This window comes from Perca fluviatilis, chromosome 17, assembly GCF_010015445.1.
Source record: "Perca fluviatilis chromosome 17, GENO_Pfluv_1.0, whole genome shotgun sequence".
NCBI lineage: Eukaryota > Metazoa > Chordata > Actinopteri > Perciformes > Percidae > Perca > Perca fluviatilis.
The window spans coordinates 16,632,723-16,654,541 of NC_053128.1; the positions used below are offsets into that span (position 1 = coordinate 16,632,723).

General features: G+C 40.5%; 1 protein-coding gene and 1 pseudogene across 3 annotated transcripts in view; one reads left to right on the plus strand and one right to left on the minus strand.

Moving 5' to 3' along the window:
- Positions 1-21,819, minus strand: part of fam163ba (family with sequence similarity 163 member B, genome duplicate a) — a 30,315-nt gene that overhangs the window by 4,413 nt on the left and 4,083 nt on the right. The window contains exons 2-3 of one of the 3 annotated variants that reach the window (XM_039780563.1): positions 11,140-11,160; positions 1,624-1,739 (exon numbers count right to left, since the gene is read on the minus strand). In XM_039780563.1, coding sequence (XP_039636497.1) covers positions 1,624-1,716 — 93 coding nt within the window. In that variant the 5' untranslated portion in view covers positions 1,717-1,739; positions 11,140-11,160. Of the gene's footprint in view, positions 1-1,623; positions 1,749-11,139; positions 11,161-21,819 lie in introns of those variants that run through there. The other 2 variants (XM_039780562.1, XM_039780564.1) reach the window with 2 other exon arrangements.
- The window catches only part of LOC120545857, a 42,464-nt pseudogene continuing 23,959 nt past the window's right edge, over positions 3,315-21,819 (plus strand).

Sequence of the window (21,819 nt, forward strand, 5' to 3'; positions counted from 1 at the left end):
GTTAATAAAGTTGATAAATTAAGGCAGAAATTTGTTTCAAATGCACAGGGGATCAGTTCAGTGTAACAAAAAGTGTACAGTATAATGTAAAACAGAAACAAACCCACATGCTTTAAAAGCAAGCCACAAACTGCAGTAAGGCTTCCAGGTGGTGTTTCAACCTAATTGGAGTTTGTCAAGCATGAAAACACAAAGCAGTTCTTATCACCTAATTCAATTTTCATTTTATTTTTACAGAATACAGAGAACCTGGCCAAGACCAGCGATCTGAACATCAGAGCACAACCCCATAGAAAGATAGCATGATGACTTTTAAACATAAAACAAAAATGAAACTGAAGTCTGTAATGCAACTAATGTTCAATGATCAAAGGAGCGTTGGCTCAAATTTTTGTGAGGGCAGACATGGCTAATATTCCTCACAGTGTTGTAGCAATTTCCTACAATGTCCTATTCTACTACTGTAGAAAAGATGATTCACCTGAAGTTCCAATTATGATCTGTCCCTAATTTGATAGCCAGCAGTCTCTGAGGGCCAAAGAACCAGATCAAAAACTACTACATACAGAAAAGTTTTGCTTCATTACCGTAAATGTACATTTTAATCACGCTAGCGGCATGCCTCTAGAGATGGCAATGTCGGTCATTAGTACAATCGGTCCACCACTTTTGTCCAGACTGAAATATCTCAGCAACTATTGGATGGATCACAATGGAATTTGGTCCAGACATTCATGTTCCCCTCAGAATGAATCATGTTAACTTTGGTGATCCCCGGACATTTCTTCTAGCCACATCATTAGGTCCAAATTTTCATTTGTCCAATATTTTGGTTTATGACTAGTCTAGCACTTCCTCCACAGTGCAGCGGAGGAGGGTCTGGCTAGTCCACACAGCAATCCAGGATGGGAGAAAAATGTGCTCTTGTTTATTGTCATTTCTTTAAACCAATCACAATTGTCTTGGGCGGTGCTAAGCGCCTAGCAGAGCCATGGTGCCACTACAAAATAGCCTCAGGAAGGAACTTGTTTTGGTGATACATGTACGTTTAAAGGTTGTTTTAGTCGTGCAACAGAAAACTCTGCAGAGATCTGAGGAGCAGTTAACCATCGTCCTCATAAATCATCATCACTCATCATCCTCAACTGTACTTTGTGTTTAGTGCTATTGAGCAAATGTTAGCATGCTAATATACTAAACTAAGATGGTGAACATTGTAAAGACTATGCCTGCTAAGCATCAGCATGTTAGAAATGTTCTTGTGAGCATATTAGCATGCTGACGTTACTGTAAATTACCATTACTCAGTGGTAACTAAGGGGACTTTCTTTCCTTACAAAGACCTACTATTCTCAGATAGGCTTAACAGGTCCTCCTAAACTCATGGCCACCATTTGTCTATTAGCATAAATAGATTATTACTGTATTTTTTGCAATTCTGAATACAGCTGCAGAGACATTTTCTATTCCGATAACACAGATGATTGTGCAGTCTTAGCACACGCTGTAATTATCCTGTGACTTACAAAATGCTATACAAGGACATTCCTTACTTGCAGCTCTGCAGAATTTCAGAGGAAATAAAGTGAATGCAACAGTGTCTTAAAGCAGCTGTGGCCTCACCTGCAGCCTACAGTAGCACAGTACTGCGATGATAAGGAGTAATATAACTGTAGCTAGAATTCCACCAGTGATGACCACTGTCCCGGCTGTCATTCGAATGGCTCTCCATCAACACCCTGCAGAGAGCAAGAGGAGGGAAGGATGGAATGAGAGGAGCAGAGAGAGAGAAAGAGTAGAAAAGAGTAAAGGAGGGTAGGGAGTGATTGAGAGGAGAAAGCACACAATTCATCAGCACAGTGGCTTCATTAAGTAGATTATAACTGTATGTCATCAGTGGTGCTTATTGAATTATCCAGCAGTTAGGAGACATGTAATAGAATCATCCTACAAATGCTGCTCATAATATAGACGGGATCTCAGGCTGGAACACATAGAAAAAAGAAGTGTGAGACAATGAAGGAAATCAGCATTCAACAGCAGAGCAGCAATAGAAATGAGAAAGAATGGCAGGGGAGAGATAAACTGATGGTAAGAGAGTTAAAGTGACTGAGCAGAGCAGGCAAAACAAAGACAGAGAAAGAGTGAATGGCAAATTGACATGGAGCGAGAGGGAGAAAGAGGTCAAGATGAGCGGAGTAATAAGGATAGAAAGGGATTTGACGAATGGATATGAAACAGAGAAACAAAATGATGAAGGGGATGAAGAAGGTGCTGAGAGAGAGTTAGATGGGGAGAGGTGAAACATAAACAGAGGGCAGATGGAAATAAAGAGGAGTGGATAGGAGAAAGAGGAGATAAAGAGGTTATGACAAAGAAAAAACGGGCTGCGTTCGAAATCACATAGTAACATACTATTCCTGATATAAGCAGTAACATATTTAAGTGTGAACAGTCTGCTGGTAAATTGTTAATTTAGTAGGCAGTATGCAGTACGTACAGATTGATGTAGTATGCAGTATGTTAGTATGTGAATTTGAACACAGACAGGGTTCATAGGTGGATAAAAAGATTGAAAAAATTTAAGAGAAAAAGCAATAGGAAAAGAGAAGGGATTTTGCTGAGATTTTGTTTCGTGAAATTTTCAAGCTGGGCACATGGTTGAATGAATATTTATATATTGTGCACCTAGGACTCACAAATGCCTAATCCCAGAGACTTTTGTTCATGCCCACTGCTTATGCAACATGCAACAGTAGTGGTAATAACAGTGTAAAACATCTTAATGTGGTCTTAGATTAAATATATATATATACATAGATAGCTCAGTGGGTAACACCATTAACTTTCATGCAAGAGACCGGGATTCAAATCCCGGTCCGGAGCGTGGTTAGGGCATCTTCGGCAAGACTCTTCCGAGCAAAACCACAATTAGGAGAGTCATATCGGCTCGAAAGTGAGTCAACAAGGTCCGCGTCAGGTGTCAGAGAACCAGGGCAACCTGATGAGAAATGGGCTACTGGAACAAGAACATGACAGAATTGGGCAGAGAAACCCAACATCAAAGCTCAGTGTTTCAATATCCACAGCCACAGACTGATATTACAACTAGAGATTGACGAGGTACAACAAAGATGCTACGGCAAGAAGGTGCCAGAACGCAAGAACAGCTTAAGTTTAACACAAGGGCAGCTGACCTGAGAGAGATGATCACAAGTGACTCACTGATCCACATCACAAGGCTCTACAGCAATGACATCAGAATGTCATTTGGATCAGATAAATGTGGTCGGAAGGTACCAAAGAGAGGTAAGATGGTCACAACTGTTTGGGTGGAACTACCAGGCAACATAGCTGTTCAGGACAGCTACAAATACCTTGGAATACCGCAGGCAAATGGAAACCATGAGTCGGCCACAGCCAAGTACCTAGTAAGGCAGCTCCTGAAGAGCCAGCTGAATGATAAGAACAAGGTCCGAGGCATAATAACACAGCTGGCATAATAACCTGGCCAAAGGAAGAGATAGAAGCCACTGATATCAAGACAAGAAAGCTCCTCACAATGCTAGTTAGCATCAGAGCCATGACCTGCTAAGTAAATATCTAAGGCAGCAGAAACCCAGTGATGAGGAGGCAAGGGGAGCATGGCATGTACCAGCGACAGATAGAAGAAGTGGCTGATATTGAGAAAACATACCAATGGCTGGAAAAGGCTGGTCTGAAAGAGGCACTAATCATGGCAGCACAAGAACACGCTGTGAGCATCCCGGCATCAATAGAGGCCGGGGTCTACCATACCAGACCCCAGGTGCAGGCTGTGTAAAGATGCCCATGAGACAGTCCAGCACATAACAGTGGGGTGTAAAATGCAGGCAGGTACGGCTTACCTGAAACGCCATAATCAAGTGGTTGGCATAGTGTACAGGAACATCTGTGCCTAGTATGGGCTGGAAGTCCCAAGGTCAAAGTGGCAGGCACCTCCAAAGGTTGCAGAGAATGACAGAGCTAAGATCCTGTGGGACTTCCAGATCCGAACTGATAAAATGATGATGGCTAACCAACCGGACATCCTGGTGGTCGACAAACAGCTGAAGAAGGTAGTTGTGATAGATGTAGCAATCCCAAGCGACAGCAACATCAAGAAGAAGGAACATGAGAAGCTTGAAAAATACCAAGGGCTTAGAGAGGAGCTAGAGGAGATGTGGAAATTGAAGGTAACAGTGGTTCCAGTTGTAATCGGAGCACTCAGGGCTGTAACCCCCAGACTGGGACAGTGGCCCAGCAAATTGCAGGAACAACATCTGCGATCTCTGTCCAGAAGAGCACAGTCGTAAGAACAGATAAGATACTGCGCAGAACCCTCAGGCTCCCAGACCTCAGGTAGAGGACGTGAGCTTGAAGGAAGAGGACCGCCCAGGATGGGCTGAGTGTATACTATTATATATATATATATATATATATATATATATATATATATATATATATATATATATACAGTATATATATATATATATATATATATATATATATATATACAGATAAACAAAATGTTTAAATGGAGGCTATAAGGTCAGAATCTGAAAGTGTTGTCAACGAATTGAAAGAGGAAATCAAACATAAATCACAAAAACTCATCTCAGAATGAATGTGATTCCCTATATGCCTCTCTTTTAAACATATAAGCACAAAAGTATAAGAAAAATGTCTATGAAGACATTGACTGGAGATCTTATTGACAGATGTATTACAGGTACTGGAGAAATTAAATTCAAATAAGCTTTAATGGCATGACAGACCAATATATTGCCAAAACAGTACAGAAAATTATTAATCAAATCAGTCTCCTGAGAGGGCTTTCAGTCACAATGAAACAGCATTCTAAGAGCAGTGCTTCCTTAATTAGATACATCTCTTGATGACACAGGGAACTTTTAACAGTCTAGTCTAGACTAAGGCAATATCAGATGAAGGAGAGAAAAAACAATCTTAGAAATAGATATTTTTCATTTTGCTCTGATTCATTAATGCACAGATCAAAAAGAAACAGAATAATGTAAGTGGACAGAGATAAAGATCACGACCTTTATTGAAACATCCACACAGACAGCTGTGGGTGAGCTGTGAACTCTGACCTGAAATAAGAGGTAACAACAAAGACAAATGGAGATGTTGACCCATGAGCTTTGAGTTCATGTTCACTAAGCTCTGCTCAGAATCGCAGCTCAAATCAACATTTACTATAACTATCTAATCTATCTTGTTTTTATGTGATTGCAGTGTTTGTTTTTGTTACTTGTTTTTGTGCAAAAATTGCATGTTTGATTTGTATTTATATTTTTTCAACCTTTATTTATCCTTGAAAGATCATTGAGGGGCGGCCCTTATTTGCAATGTCATTGAGTCAAATTACAAAGACAACAACAAAACAAACAACAGAAAAGAATACACCATCATAAGAAAGATAGAAAGACAAACAACTTTCTAAATTGGGAAAAATGATTTGATGAATAAATTAGGATATTACATACACAAAAGAAAGTATGTAAATGAGTTACTATCTAAAGCAAGTACAAGTAGAAGTTTGCAGGTTTAAAACCAGATTTCTAAATTGTCCAAAAGGCACAAGTGAGTTGATTTTAAGGAAGTGCTGTAATTTATTCCAGGAGTCACTATGCGTCACCAGGAGTGCACTAAAGTTAAAAGCAGTTTTTCCAAGTTCAGATTGAACTTGTGGAACATTATAGATAAAGAGATACCAGTGAGTATCACGTCTCTCTTGGAGAGAAGACCACCCTACACTTTCATATAAAACACAATGATGTGTACCATTGACATGACTGCTTATGAATCTTAAGGCAGAGTGATAGTCCAAGTCCAAGACTGCCATGAAAACTGCTTCAAAAACACTTTTCCTACAAAACATGGGGAAGATGCTTTTATTTCTGTAGAAATGGCCAAGTTTTTGCCTGAGTCAGCACACACGATTATCATGAAAGAGAGCTTTTCATCAATCCAGATGCCGAGATATTTATATTCTGTGACTCTCTCAATCATAAGTTTGTTCATGGTGGAAATATTAATGTTAATATAATCTATAGCTCTGGCTCTGGAAAATAACATAAACTTTGTTTTATCAACGTTTAGTTTAAGTCTTAGGTCTTTAAGAGCTTCTTGCAACATATTAAAGGAACGCTGATTAGTTGAACATAATCAGCAACATAATACAGCACTGTGTCATCTGTGTACAAATGGGCATGACAGTTTACCAATGATGAAATGATATTACTGGTATAGATGGTGAAAAGAACTGGACCTAAGATCGAGCCCTGTGGAACAACTTTTCTACTGTTAAAAATTACGAATTGTAGCTTCCCAGTTTAACTGAGCTTTGGAAAGATCAATAAATAGTGCAGCACAGTACTGTTTTTTATCTAAGGCTGATAAAATGTCATTTATGACCAAAGTAACAGCAGTTGTAGTACTGTGCCCTGCTCTAAAGCCTGACTAAAATGGGCTCAAAATGGAAGCTCTAGACAGAAATACCTTTAATTGAGCATTTATCAGAGATTCCAGGACCTACCAGACATGGCAGTTTGGATATTGGTCTATAGTGGTTGAGATATTCTTTATCACCTCCCTTAGGTAGGGGTATAACATGTGGCATTTTCCAAATACTGGGAACAATATCGGAGGAAATTGACAGATTGAAAATATGAGTTATATTCAGTTCTGAGATAACCCTCTCCAGTATAATTCCTGGGACCGATGGTAAGGAGAACATTTTTAACTACACTTGAGCAGACAGGATTGACGGTAAATGTATGCCTGCGATGTACAGTGAATACATTGTCATCAGTTAGAAGGTGATCCAATCCCCCATTCTCAAAAAGGTGACCGGCAGCTACAAAATGTTTATTGAAGGCTAAACTAATCTCTTTATGGTCAGACAATAGACATTGTCTATTGTCTACAAGGTCATTGACCTTGATCTGGGTAGGAATTGAGGAGAAGTTGTTATTTTTATTAGAATTTACAGCCTTCCAAAAATGTTATTGATTGCAGTGTAGCTATCCTGTTGTGTGATTCACAAAACCCAAACCATGATCTTTATGTTATCTAGACTAAATTATTGATTGATGGTTGATTCAGGTAGTCAATGTTAATTTGGTTCACACGCAGATAGAAATGAATGCTACAGAACGTAATAAGAACATTTGCAACAGTATGATTGACTTGAGACTGAACTGACCTCATTCTCAGCTTATTACATCAATGCTTTCCCTTTAATTACCTCTTTTCAGTCTCTACAGCAGCTGGATTACAGGAAGAAGCCCCGAGCCTAGAGGCTTTAAATATTCATTTTACTCTAGAAAGTTACATACATTAATCACAAACATTGTGATGTCATTTAAATGAAAAAATGCAATTCCCTTTTTCTGCTTTCCCTTAGCTGTACAGTCTTTGAGGCTGTCACATATCTGAGGAGTTTGATCCCTGCAACAGCCAGTGTGTGACCATCAACAGTACATTGAACCCTTACCTGCTCACTCATACTACAGTATATTGTGCTACATAACAACAGCAGTTAAGAGGAACTTTAGCTAAATCCCATATGGAGGACATGCATCGCTGCACTGACCTCAGTGGGACATCACAGTTGAGTATGGTCACGTCACGTGTGGTCTGTTACAGTTATAGTCGGGTACTTATGATGACACATAACCGTAATGTATTATGACACAATAATAATTTTGAAGTGCTGTCATGTGTGCAGGGTTTCAGTATGGTTACTGTTAGCATTACTGCATAAATTGCACTTGCAAGACATTTGCTCATTATTAATGTATTTCTTTTAGGTAACTAGAGTATTTCTTGAAAAGTCTTGTAAATCCACAATGTCACCCAATGTTACAGTCACAGCAAAAAACGCAGGAAACAGTATCTCCGATGCTGTAATTGCATTTCATTCATCTTATCTGACCATCCTTTCAAGTATGTATTTATATAAAATATAGGGGTGGGGAAAAAAATCAATACAGCATAGTATCGCAATATTTTCCGTGGTAATACTGTATCGATACACAGACGCCAAGTATCAATGTATTATTATATATGTGTTGGTTAGTTTGTCTGCTTGACAATCCCATTTTGCGGCAATAAAATTGAAGTGAGATGAACATACATAGAAATGTATCTTTTTAGATAAAACAGATGTTGACAAAGTTTCTTTTTGGGGACATAGTTTGAAATTGATAAAAATTTGAAGTTGAAAAAAAGGTAATAAATTGCAAAATATCTCAGAATACTGCAATATGTTTAAAATCGCAATAATAGCGTATTGTGACATAAGTATCGTGATGATTTCTTATCATGAGGCCTCTGGTGATTCCCAGCCCTAATAAAATAATGCACATTCTAAGTAATCAATTATATTTTAAACAGTATAATAGTGATATATAAGTAAGAAAAAATGAGAGTTGAGATGGATTTGTAAATCATGTTTCTTGTTTAAATCAGGCAGAAATTAAATAAATCAGCAATTTAAAAAAGAAAACACTGCAAAAGCTTGAGCTACAGGAATGAAGCAAATATTTTAGTTTTTTGTCCTCCTTTCCCATAACTTAACATTGTCTTGTAGTGCCCTTTTGCCCTCTTGCTTTGCAAATATAATTCACCGCACAACACAATTATAATTTTTTTCAAATAGATAAAAAAAAAGGTATTACTCAATAACAAATTTAGTAACATTCTTGTATATTTGGGGAAAAACCTGCAGACACTTGACAGATGTGGGTACAGACCTTCTTTCTTTTATTACATCCACAATCGGGAAGTGTCATAGGACTACTCCCTCACACTGCATTGTGGATAATTGCCTGAAACCAAAAATAGCACAGCAGGCTTGTTGCTAAGCTATGACTCAATGGTGCAAGCCATAATCAGCAGCAAGCACCCAGCAGCATAGGCTGCTGTTGTCAACATGTAACTCAACAGGGACTTAGACACACCCTAAAGTAAAAATAGTGAAAAAATAAGCAGGACTGCCAAAGTCATATGGAGCATTGTGAGGTAAATGTAAACGAACAATCATATTTCCTGCTTACCCAGTTCGCAATTTACATCGACTTTATTCAAGTTTCCATTTCCATATTCTGGAGTAGACAGTGCTCTCCAACAGCATCCCTTAGCCTGCTCACATACACTTTACTATAGTGTGGACTATTAACCAAGTGACTGACAGCTCTGATTTTTTCACCCTGAAACACCTCTAAACCACGTTGAATTCCTGTGTAGGTAATTTGTCTAAACCATATTAGCTTTCATTGTGAGATGTCTCTCCAGAGATGCTCTATAACGTTAGAATGGATCAGACTGTCTCTACAGTAGCTATCTGACCTGTCTACAAACACAACACGGCTACTCTCCCCGCAGGCTGGAATACAGTTGGACTCTAATCCAATCTGCGGGCCACACAGTCCACCAACCAAATCAATATGAAGGAACAACAAGAACAGAACGTTATAAGCTTTGAGTTAAAATCAAGAGGGAAATGTGGTGATTTTGGGACATTTTTGGTGTCAGGAAAATAGAACAGGGAATGGAGGTGTATTGAATGTTTATTTGACATTTAGGTGACGCTGAGAGTTATTGATGTAATCTAGCCTACTGCAGGCCTCTAATCAAGTCTTCACATATTGCTTAATCAGAGCTTTGTTAAAGGGGAACCTAAATTAAGAATTCCAATATGCTATTTCCATGGCCTAGGAAAAGTTTAATTTTTGTGAGCATGAGCTACTCTCCTAAACCAGAAGAGAGAAGTAAGTCTCAAATGTGTGATGTCATCAAGTATAGTCTGGAGCTACTGCATAGACAATGAATGGGATACTGATTTTGTGAACCCACAGAATGTTTTTTTGATACCCAAATGAGCTTTATTATATTGTAGTGTTGTATGTGCCCATATACTAAGAACATTCCCCTGTGTGATCTCAGTGTGATCTATAACATGTTTTCGAATTTATTATCAATGGAGAAGTTTACACTATACTTTATGACATCATAAATTTGGGATTTTGGAGAGAGTTGTTCATAATTACTTATATTTTTGGACTGTCTTAGAACATTGATATAACATGTATGAATTATGGATGTAGTAAAGTGCCCCTTTAAATATCAATAACCTGTCTACTCATATTGATGAGCTTCAAATGACACTAATCAATATTTTGATATTATTGTATCAATAACAATGGGTTAAAACCCCTCAGCAGCTCTGCAGTTCGCCTCATCTTTATGGAGTGTTTATGCGTCTTTCGGCTCATTGTTTCTATTTTACAACTTTACTGTTTTAGTTCACTTTTACTGCTCTTATCAGTGTTGTTTCCAACCTCTGTCCTGCATCACCCTGTCAGGGTTCTAATTTGCAATAATGACCGGCTGGCTCTACATTATCCCTTACATAATATGTTAATGTTTTGTATACTCACAGTGCTGAGATTGCTACACTGCTGCCATGGTCACATTGTATGTATAGTATGCTGGCATTTTCAGTTTTACATCACATAATAAATATAGCCAATGAGACAATTTTCCATGTATTGTTTTTTAGTAAAATATACAAATTTGGATGTGGTGTCACGTATTTGTTGAATTTCAGTTAAAGCTAAGACGAAACATATTATACTATAGTAAAATACATTATCTATAAACCTGTAAACCTATCCATGCGGTGGTATGCAACTGTTTTTGAGAAAAATGGTCTTACTCCAACCTTCTCCAATAAGTGCACACACACAGTAATAGCATGCACAAAACACACACACACACACACACACACACACACACACACACACACACACACACACACACACACACACACACACACACACACACACACACACCACACACACACACACACACACACACACACACACACACACACACACACACACAAATGTACATGCAGGATCACTTATGTGAAGGGAAGGCAGGCAGTGTGTATCTCCTGGGGCTCCCTTAATCAGAACAGTGTATGAGGGATGTGTTACAGAAGCGGTGAACAGTGTTAATTATTTAACCACACACACGCAAACACGCAACTCAGACTTCATTGTGAAATAGTACAGGAGAAAGACATACTTGTCTGCTCAGCTCCTTTGGCTGGTATTCGTCCACAGAAATGACAAGAGGTTTGGTTAGGCACAAAAAAAGAATAGCAGTGGGCACACGCACACACAAACACACACAGACACTCATATGCAATCATTTTAGTACTAGCTAACATGCTCAGACAATGGGCTTCGGAATAAATTGCCACGCTTTGATGAAACGTGGCAGGGATCACAACAGAGGTCTTGCTAGGAGTAATGGCTGTTGACAGGCTTTCAGTTGAATGGGAAAGAAGTACACAGGAGGTGGTGGATTCCAGTCATACACATGAGACAATAACATGCCTCGAGAACAATGGGATGAGCCCTATTACAGCTGTAGCTGTCAAAGAGGGATTTCACACACATATTTGCAGCCAAAGACACAGCGCATACACACATGCATGGTTCTGTAAGGAAATTACACAAGTTCTAAAAAATGCATTCATGTTTAAAAGTTTGGTGAATGATGTCCTTTAGAGTGCTCAAGTTTTTATGCCAGGTGTTGGTTTTCATCCTCACTAACTTTGATAACAGAGCTCCAATCTGATAATATAAAGAAAGACACAATGAACCTTTCTTCGTGACGTAATCTGATTACAGCTCTTTGTCCTCGATTAGTCTTTGTCTATCATCTAATAAGATGTACAATCAGTGAGTATTCAACTAGTATTTGCCAAATTTAAATTTAACTTACATAACTTTCATCTACAGTGTGTATCATGTTATCAGAGAAAATTACACATTCATCACATCTACCATCACTTACATATCGATGTGATGCGCCATCATGAAGATAATAATCCGCCACTGTGATCCACCTTGAACACTTCATTACTGTTCCTTTCGAGCGCAACCTGTTCTGCTGTGATATGCTAATGATACAGCTGTATGGCTTTAAAGGAATAGTTCAACATTTTGGGGTTTTTCGACTTGTTTTGCTGTGAGTTAGATGAGATTATCAATACCACCCTAGTGTTTGTGAGTTACGTGTGGAACTACAGCCAGGGGGCGGTTAGTTTAGCTTAGCATAAAGGCTGGAAGCAACGCCCGCATCACTGTTGACGCAGAACCAAACCACCTGTTCTCACGCTCCATTTTACCCTCACTTGTGAACAATGCTCATAGATACTTGAACTCCTTTGCTTGGGCCAGTAATTTACTCCCAACCTGGAGGCAGCAATCCACCGTTTTTTGGCAGAAAATCATGGCCTCAGACTTGGAGGTACCGACTCTATCATCTGCATAGAGCAGAGAAGCAATTCTGAGGTTCCCAAACTGAACAATCTCCTTTCTCGGGCTGGGTTTTGATATCCTGTCTTTAAAAATCACAAACCGAATCAGTGACAAGGGACAACCCTGTGGAGGCCAACACCCACTAAAATGCGGTTGACTTTGTACTGAGTATACGGACACAGCTCTCACTTTGGTTATACAAGGACCGCATGGCTCGTAGCAACGACCTCGGTACCCCATATTCCCGCAGTACCTCTCATTGGATTCTACAGGGAAAATACTGCCTCCTCCAATGAGCTTTGTGATGCGATACAGTCAAATCAATGTTGCACTATGCGTATGTATTCTGAATGATTCTGAATGTCAGATTCTATGCTTACGAGAATACTTTGATTAGTTGGTGGAAGTAATTACACATGAATGAGTACATATTTGTGAAAGAACAAAGGGGTTTTTGCTAAGAATCAACTCAAAAAATTACACAATGGAGCTTTAACTCTGACCTTGAATCAGGTACCGAAATCCCAAGGGCTGTCGGAGATAGAGGGAGAGTTTGGGGTTGTTGGGTATGAAGAAAATAGAGGTCGTACTGTAGTTTTCTATTTTAGCGATGATTGGAAACCAGGAATAGTTTTATGCCTCTCATGCGTCCTTGTATTGCCTGGGAAACAATTCTGTAATTAGCGCCCCTCAATGGATGATATATCATAAAAATGGCTCTTGGCTAGAATATAGCACCTTGAGGATGTTTGGAAAAAAACGTAATGGTGCCTGGGGGTCTTTTCATTTAATTACACAGCTCGCTAAATGTCTCTCATCCATCTGAATGACCTTGCTTAGTTGCTCTTCCAGTTCAAATATCATGCTGATGTAATGTAACTTTAAACGCGTTGTGCATGCACTGGAAGCAGTGGACCATGCCCTTCCTTGTCCACATGCTGTCTTTTTAGACAGTGTTTTCTTTAGGTTTTCCTCTGGAGTCCCAATCCATTTTTAAGAATATGTTGTCAAATTGTAGAAAATGAAAATGAAGCTGTTTCAAAGGAATATCGTGGTTCTCAAAAATTTCTCTTTGGGCCTTGTCACAGTTTTTTGATATAAAACACAGCAGGTAACAAGAAATAATCACATAGGCAAAACAAACGGTGTTCCCACTACAATATTCCAGTGAAGAAAAACTCTGCGAGTTAGGTTAAATTCACAGCCTCAGCCGGAAGCGGTCAGCTCTAGTATTTTGTACAGAAATGTAAAAGAACACGGATTGTTTTCCAGTACAGTGCTGTAATCTGCTCATGGAGAAAATCACGTTATGAGGATGCTTTCTTGAGTAGCATCAGTGCTCAGATAAAGGCTCATGTCAGTCTAAAAGAAGCGAAATGTTCAAACAATTGGTGTGTGTGTTTGCAATGTAGCAGCAGACAAACATCTCATGTCACTTCACTTTTAAGAATGATGTCCTTGTATTGTAATGTGCAAACAATGCCTCTTTCACTTTGAACTGTCTAATCTTACACTGCAGATACAGATCTAACAAAGAAATCTTTTAAAATGATGTCATCTATATATCTGTCAGTACATTATTTTCCCCAAATTGTCCTTTCCCTTGAATGGTTAAAGAAAATGAGCTTTCACTTTCAAATCATCGCAAAATAATTGCATATAATCACAATCTGTCATTCTGTCTCTGCACTTCCTGTTCCTCCCCTCTGCCATGCCATGCACTACCCTCTGCTGTGCAAATAATACCACTAGCATGTGTGACAGGCTATAATCTTGGCACCAGCAGGCGCTAAAGTTGGCTCAGAGATACTACAATTCTTTGAACTTTTCAGTTGATGGATTGAAGAGCAGGTCTTAGCCCTGAAACTGTGTGATGCAAGCGGTAAAAGGCATCCTCAGTGCACTTCAGCTATTGTCATGTAAACAGGTGGACTTAAGGGCCAAGTTTAGGTTTTTGAATAGTTTAGGCAGATAGAACTTAATCTTCACTTTTGGCCCAACATAATAAGATAATTCCCCCACTTAAAACAATAATCCTATTTTACAGAGCACACAAATTGGTTTCGGAAAAGGAGCCAAATAAGTTAATGAGCATCTGGATACATTAACTCCAGCACTAATGAAGAGAACAAGTAACCCTAAAAAAAAGAGGCTGCAACAGGTGTTGGTATCAGTATTTTACCCCATTTAGGTCTGTCTAATGTATACAGTATTGCACTGACTGCCTTTGCTGCTGATTAAACAAACTCAATCGGCCACTGGTGACTAGTGCCAGTAGTGTTGGACACACAGCAAAAACTACAGCCAGTGGTCTGCTACATTGGCTCCGTGATGGCCCAGAGCCCCCGGATGGATGAATGTCAGCTTGGTGCATTAGGGCCATTAGATACATAAGGTAATCAAGCAACAATTGCAACCAAGGCATTGATTAAAAACTGCCGTAAAGATAGAATGTGTGTAGACCTCTGTTTAATATACATAGTTGAGGCAAGTGCACATATTTGACTGTCTGTGTCTGTGTGTGAGTACATTATTGTCATTTTTAGGCGAGCAGAGAAGGCAATATTTAATGCTGTAGAGCAAACAATTTTTTCTAACATCTCCTCACACACACTCACTCACTCATTCACGCACCCATGCATGCACGCACACACGCACACACACACACACTCAAAGCAACTTCACTCTAATAGCATGAATAGTAGTTACTGTTTCTGCTTAGTGCTGCATAAATATAATAGACAAGAGCAGAGCATTACAGCATCTCCAGTCTCAGGGCCCCACAAAAATAAACTGCTGTTTACGACAGAATATCAGTCTGCTGAGAGAGATATTTATGCAAACTCTCTGCTTGTTCTTTCATATTAATAAATAACAATAACAATAATGAAAACAAATTCTCAGCACGTTCCGCTCACCCTTGGCAATGCATAATCTCTGCATGTTTGTTTGTGTGTATAGTGTGCACATAGGTTTGTCTGTTATTTTCTATTCTATTCTATTGTAACTCTAAACAGGATAATACCAGTAGCTGCTGTCTGGCCTGCTGCTGGTTCACTCCGGGTTTATAAGTTCAGTGTCGGTCAAGTCTGCTCCTAAAAATTGCAGTGACAGAGAGGAGACAGTCTGTCGAGACACTCAGAGCTCCGTTAGGACGTCCTGGTGTGAAAAACATTACCCATGCAACACTAAGCAGATTATACTGTGCTCTGCCACTATGACAGGTTAATACGTTATTGTAAAACACTCAAATATAATCATATGTAGGCAAATACACACACACATACACACACACACACACACACACACACACACACACACACACACACACACACACACACACACACACACACACACACACACACACACAGCCTTCCCTCTGGCTACATGGTCTGCTTGGGGTAATACAATACCCTCAAATAAATCTAATTCCTTCTCCTCTTCCTGAATAAGATAAGACACCTTTATATTTGCTTCCTGACACTTGACAATGATATAATTTTTCCTTCTTTTCTTTTCCCAAGCAACAGCATAGTACATGTAACTTTGGCCATTGTTTGGGGGCCTGGTTAGCTTAGTTAGTTTGGGTTGACTGGTGAAAATGTGTCTTTAAACATATCCATGTTTAAGCTTCCAAATGTACATATATATACATTACATATACACGTTTTATATATATATATATATATATATACACATTTTATATATATATATATATATATATATATATATATATACATGTTTTATATATATATATAATACGTATATATATATATATATATATATATATATATATATATATATATATATATATATATATGTAAATTTGGAACATATATACTGTAACAAAATGTGCGAGGCGTAAGGCCATGTACACGTTTGGAGACGTATCGTCTTTACTGTATTACTGCAATCTGTACACACAGCAAAGTAGGCTATGAAAAGTATAAAGTAGCTCTGATGGGTGTGATGATATCTGGAGATGTTTAGCTTCACAGCAAAGTGTTCAAGTTGAGATCAAATAATGTATTTTAAATTGCATAATGATTTGCACTAAATGTCATTGGTTGCATGATTTTGTACCTTTTCATATTTCAGAGGAAACATTTTGTCTCACTATATGAATGTGACAGGGCTGTTGCACAAAGAGCACATCTCTGTTTTCCTTCTTTTAACCAGTAGTTCACATTCAAAACTTGAGTCAACACTCATATTACCGAAAGAGTAAACATAATTAGTGTATCTGCCCTGTAATTCAGATTTGCTCCAAAAAGTAATGGGTTCTTATTTGGTCCATGCTACACCCAGTTTTTCTGCATAATCCTGATGACAAGCAAACAAACAAACAAACAAACAAACCAAAAACATAACCTCCTTGGCGGAGGTATAACAGTCTTGGCACCCTTCCAGTCATGTTATTCACTTTTTGTTATCTTTCTCTTGCTTTTGCTATCCGCTGCCTCTCGCTCTGTCTCCACTCTTGTTGTCTTTTTCCCTGTGCCCTTTCTCTGTCTGTTTATCCTCTCCTCCCATTTGCTTAGCTGTCTTTGTCCTCTGTTCTCCACCACTCTTACTCTCTGTCTGTCCAGCTGATGTACACTGCCTTAGGGAGCATCGGCAGGCCTCTGTTTTAAACATCACTTTGAATGGCAGTGCCAGTCACAAGCCAAGACAGCGCCTCTGACTCGGAGATTAATAGATCCTGCTGTGCGTCACTTTGCATATCCAAAGCGGAGTGTGTCAAGCAAACATGGTATTTACAAGAAGTCACAAGAGTCTCAGGGGAGTCAGATGTTACTATGTATCTGATGCACTGATGAAATCATCACACAGCTGTGGCATACAGCAAAATGCACTGTAGGAAATTATACCCAGCTTCACACAAAAACGTGCACAGACATACACAAAATAAATAAACGTTATGTTCCTCTCTCCCTGGAGCAACTGGTTAGTGCAGTGTGAAAATCAGTTTACAGAAACTTACGTCAGATGTGAATTCCTGCACAGTGAACATTGTGTCTTCTTTTATTTTTGTCTTGATGTTTTTATCTGCTTGCGTTTAGGTAGGAAAACCTGTGCAATATTAAAGGTGCCCTGCCATACAAAACCGTTTTTACTTGCATTTTTTGAAATATGTTAGGTCCATATGTGCTTGTGTTATGTTGTGAATGTGTAAATGAACTACTACCTCCTCTGTCAGCTCTAGCCACTGAAAAGAAATAAGCAGAGAAATCAGGCCAATTACAAAAGCTGGTCAGTCTGACATCATATTGCCTGAGCTCATTACTATTCATTAGCTAGCCCAGTTGGGCTGAGTAAAGGATTCTGACAGCCAGGCTCTCATTGGCTAACTGTTAGCCAATCAGATTCAAACAGCTTAGCTTGTTGAATATTAATGAGAACTGGCAGAAATCGAGCTGAGTCTTCCTGTAGGCTTTCTATACCACGCTAGAATGGCTTGAAACAAGGTAACCAAGGCATTTTTTCCACAAAAAATGTTACAGAGTCCATGGTAGAACTTCAGACATTACCACAAAGTAATGAAATACGTGTGGCAGGGCACCTTTAAGAAAAGTCTACACCATGCCAAAAAAAAGATGTATTTAGTAAAACAAGGGGTATAGTACAGCCTGTACAGCGTTAATCTTAATTTCTAATTTTGGTCTTCTTATCTGACACGCACATGGTCCATGCAATAGCAACAGTGGACATGCATGTAAATATGAAGGAGGTGGGGAAGATGGTAGAGATGGAAAGAGATAGCATGACGGAGTGATTAGTGGGAGTAAACAGGAAAAAAAGAGTAGATGCAGAAAGAAAGGAGAGGAAAATGTAAGTGGAGAACAAATGAAGAACAAAAGGCATCCTTTGTGAGGATAGATGTTCTTGATGAACTGTATAGATGGTTGAAGGAAATATTTTAAAGTTCAAAGCTGATGATTGCTTGGGTGTTAGTGCTAATGGTCATTACTCAATAGGCAGTGTGTGTAAAAGTACGGGTCTTCAGTTACTATGGCGACAGGGCTATTACAGACTGACATTTCACAGTACCATCACCTTTTCTGTTTTTTGAGTGGGTGGTTTAAAAGTTCTAACCGTTGCTTGAACAAACTTTTCCCTGCTCACTCACTGTATGCTAATCTCTAAGCTTAATGCAGTCAGGCAGAATTGCAGAGATGCATAATAAGATACAACACATCGGAAAGTGAGGAATTCATGAATGAGAATCTCTCCTCTCAAGTGCATTTCTGTTGTGATCAACTCTTAGTCACGACCTTGCTGAGTTTGCTTGTTCTTAATTTTTTTTTTCTCCATTTCCTCACATTCCAAAAGGACCATGTCAACGTTTGCAGCTTTTTAGTCTCGAATTTAACATTATACAGCTACACTTGGCGGTTTCCATAAGGAGCGTTTAGGCTTTGGACCATAAAGTTTGTAATGAGAAGGCCCCTCGGCTTCTTTGAAATGTACTGCATATTGTAGGTTATACTTACAGACAAAATGCAAATTGTAAGTTTAGTCTGAGCAGCGTGCCGTCTGCCTTTATATTTAGTGTGAAATATATGCAGCGTGTTGCAGCCATGCAGACAGACAGGCCAGTTGTGCAAGGTTTAAAGCGAAATTCACAACATTTTTGTAGCTTTAGCCATCATTCCTACCAGTTTTATTTTCTGAGATCTGGGAACACAGCAACAGCTGCTCAACCTCCATCCATGCCTCTTTCCCCTCTCTGACCACAAACTGATACGTTTCACCATCCCTTCTCCAACCCCACGCCCCCGCCTCCTCAGAGAAATCACCTTCCGCAACCTCAAATCTATCAATCCCCATCATCTCTCTGACCTGCTCTCCACCACTCTCCACCTGGACTCAACCCTCACCTCACCTGATGACCTCACAAACCACCTCAACTCCACCTTGTCTACCTCCCTCAACACCCTGGCCCCCTCAAAACAAAATGTACTGTCATACACCTCTTCACCCTGGTACACACCTGCACTCCGGAAAATAAAACAAACTGGCCGCCAACTTGAACGGCTGACAAAGAAATCATCCCTCACAGTACATCATGAAGCCTATAAACTCCACCTCACTGCCTACAAAGATGCCCTCATTGCTGCCAAATCTGCCTACCTCTCCACCATCCTCACCAACCCCTGCCAGAACCCCAGAACCCTCTTCTCCACAATTAACAACCTCATCAAGCCTCGGACCAACACCCTCCCTACCTCTACTCCGGATCTCTGCAACTCATTACTCCACTTTTTCACTGACAAAATCAAGAACATTTACCAATCTCTGTCCCCTGTATCGGACCTCCCAGGATCTACTCCAGCACCCATTATGGACCCTCCTCCCCATTTCTCCTGACCTCACGACCTCTTCTCCTCACTGCCTCCTCTCCCAGTTTGACCCAGTCACTCCTCCTGAAATCTCCAAACTCATCAGCTCCTCCAAACCCACCACCTGCTCCCTTGACCCCCTCCCTACTCCGCTCCTGAAATCCTGCCTCCCCATACTATGCCCTTACCACACTAACCTCTTCAACTCCTCACTGTCCCTTGGAACTGTCCTCTCTGCCTTCAAAACTGCCGCTGTCACCCTAATCCTTAAAAAACCTGGTCTGGATCCCTCCTCTCTCAACAACTACCGCCCAATATCCAACCTCCCCTTTCTGTCCAAAACCCTGGAACGTATAGTCGCCTCACAACTACAAACCCATCTTCATGCCAATAACCAATTTGAACCCCTCCAATCTGGTTTTCGCCTCCTCCACAGCACAGAAACCGCTCTCCTCAAAGTCCTCAACGACCTCCTCACCTCTGCTGACACCGGTTCCCTCAACATCCTCATTCTCCTCGACCTGAGTGCAGCGCCCGTACACGTGAGCCGCAACATCCTGCTCACCAGACTAAAAGACCTCGGTATCGAAGGTACTGCACTCAGCTGGCTCCTCTACCTATCCAACAGATCCCACTTCATCTCTCCACAACTACACCTCTGCCACAGGTGCAGTCACTCATGGTGTTCCCCCAAGGCTCCGTGTACCGGCCCCCCTCCTCTTCATCATCTACATCCTCCCTCTTGGTCAGATACTCCGCCACTTCAACCTGGACTTCCACTGCTATGCCGATGACACCCAGATCTACCTCAGCACCAAATCCCCCCACAATCCTCCCCTCTCCCACATCAACTCCTGTCTGTCAGCTATTAAAACCTGGATGCAACACAACTTCCTCAAACTCAACAGCGACAAAACAGAATTCCTCCTCATCAGCTCCAAATACACACTCAGTAAAACCAATAACCCCACCCTCACCATCAACGGCACCATTGTCCCCCCTATCTTCCCAGGCCCGCAACCTTGGCGTTATCTTTGATTCCACCCTCTCCCTTGAGCCTCACATCCGTCAAGTCATTAAAACCTCCTTCTTTCACCTCCGCAACATCGCCAAAATCAAGACCTCTCTCACACCCCGGAGCTGCGACGTTTCAGACTCATTCACGCCTTCATCTCCTCCCGACTGGACTACTGCAACTCACTTCTCCTTGGCATCAGCTCTACCAACATCAACCGACTCCAACTGGTCCAGAACTCAGCCGCCCGCCTTATCACCCGCTCCAAATCCTGGCACCACATCACTCCAGTCCTTAAACAACTCCACTGGCTTCCTATCTCCCACCAGATCACCTACAAAATCCTGGTCCTCACCTACAAAGCCCTCCACCATCTGGCCCACTCATTCCTCACTGACCTCCTCTCCCCCTACCAACCCTCACGGTCCCTCAGATCCACCTCAGCTGGTCTCCTCTCCATCCAAAAGTCCAAACTCCGCAGTTTTGGGGACAGAGCATTCTCCAGAGCATCTCCCAGGCTCTGGAACTCCCTCCCCCAAGAGATCCACACCTCTGAGTCCCTCACCATCTTCCAGTCCCACCTCAAGACCCATCTCTTCACCTCTGCCTATCCCTACGACCCCCTCCCTTTTCATCTGTGTCTGAATCTTGTGTTGTGTTTGTTTTGTTTTGTTCTGTTTTTGTGATATACCTCCCATGTAAAGCGACTTTGAGTCCATGAAAAGCGCTATATAAATTCAATTTATTATTATTATTATTATTATTATAAGGAAATCCCCATAAAATATGTGCATGAAAATCCAAAAGACGCACATGATAATGAAGCTGCCATGAATGAGGTACAAGGGAAGGACAAACAGCTTTTCTTCTGCTGCTGCCTCACCCTCTTCCTGTTCTTCTTCCCCGCCTCCCTCACCTCCCTTCTACTCCTTAGAATAAGCTTTAGTTTTTTTTTTTTACAATCACTCACTGGGATGAGGGCAGCTGACCAGCGGCTTGTGCATGCGCATGCTCGTGCCTAGAGGGTGTGCGCTGGTGATGTTGGTGTCTGTGTGGGAACCCATCTGTGTGTGAATGT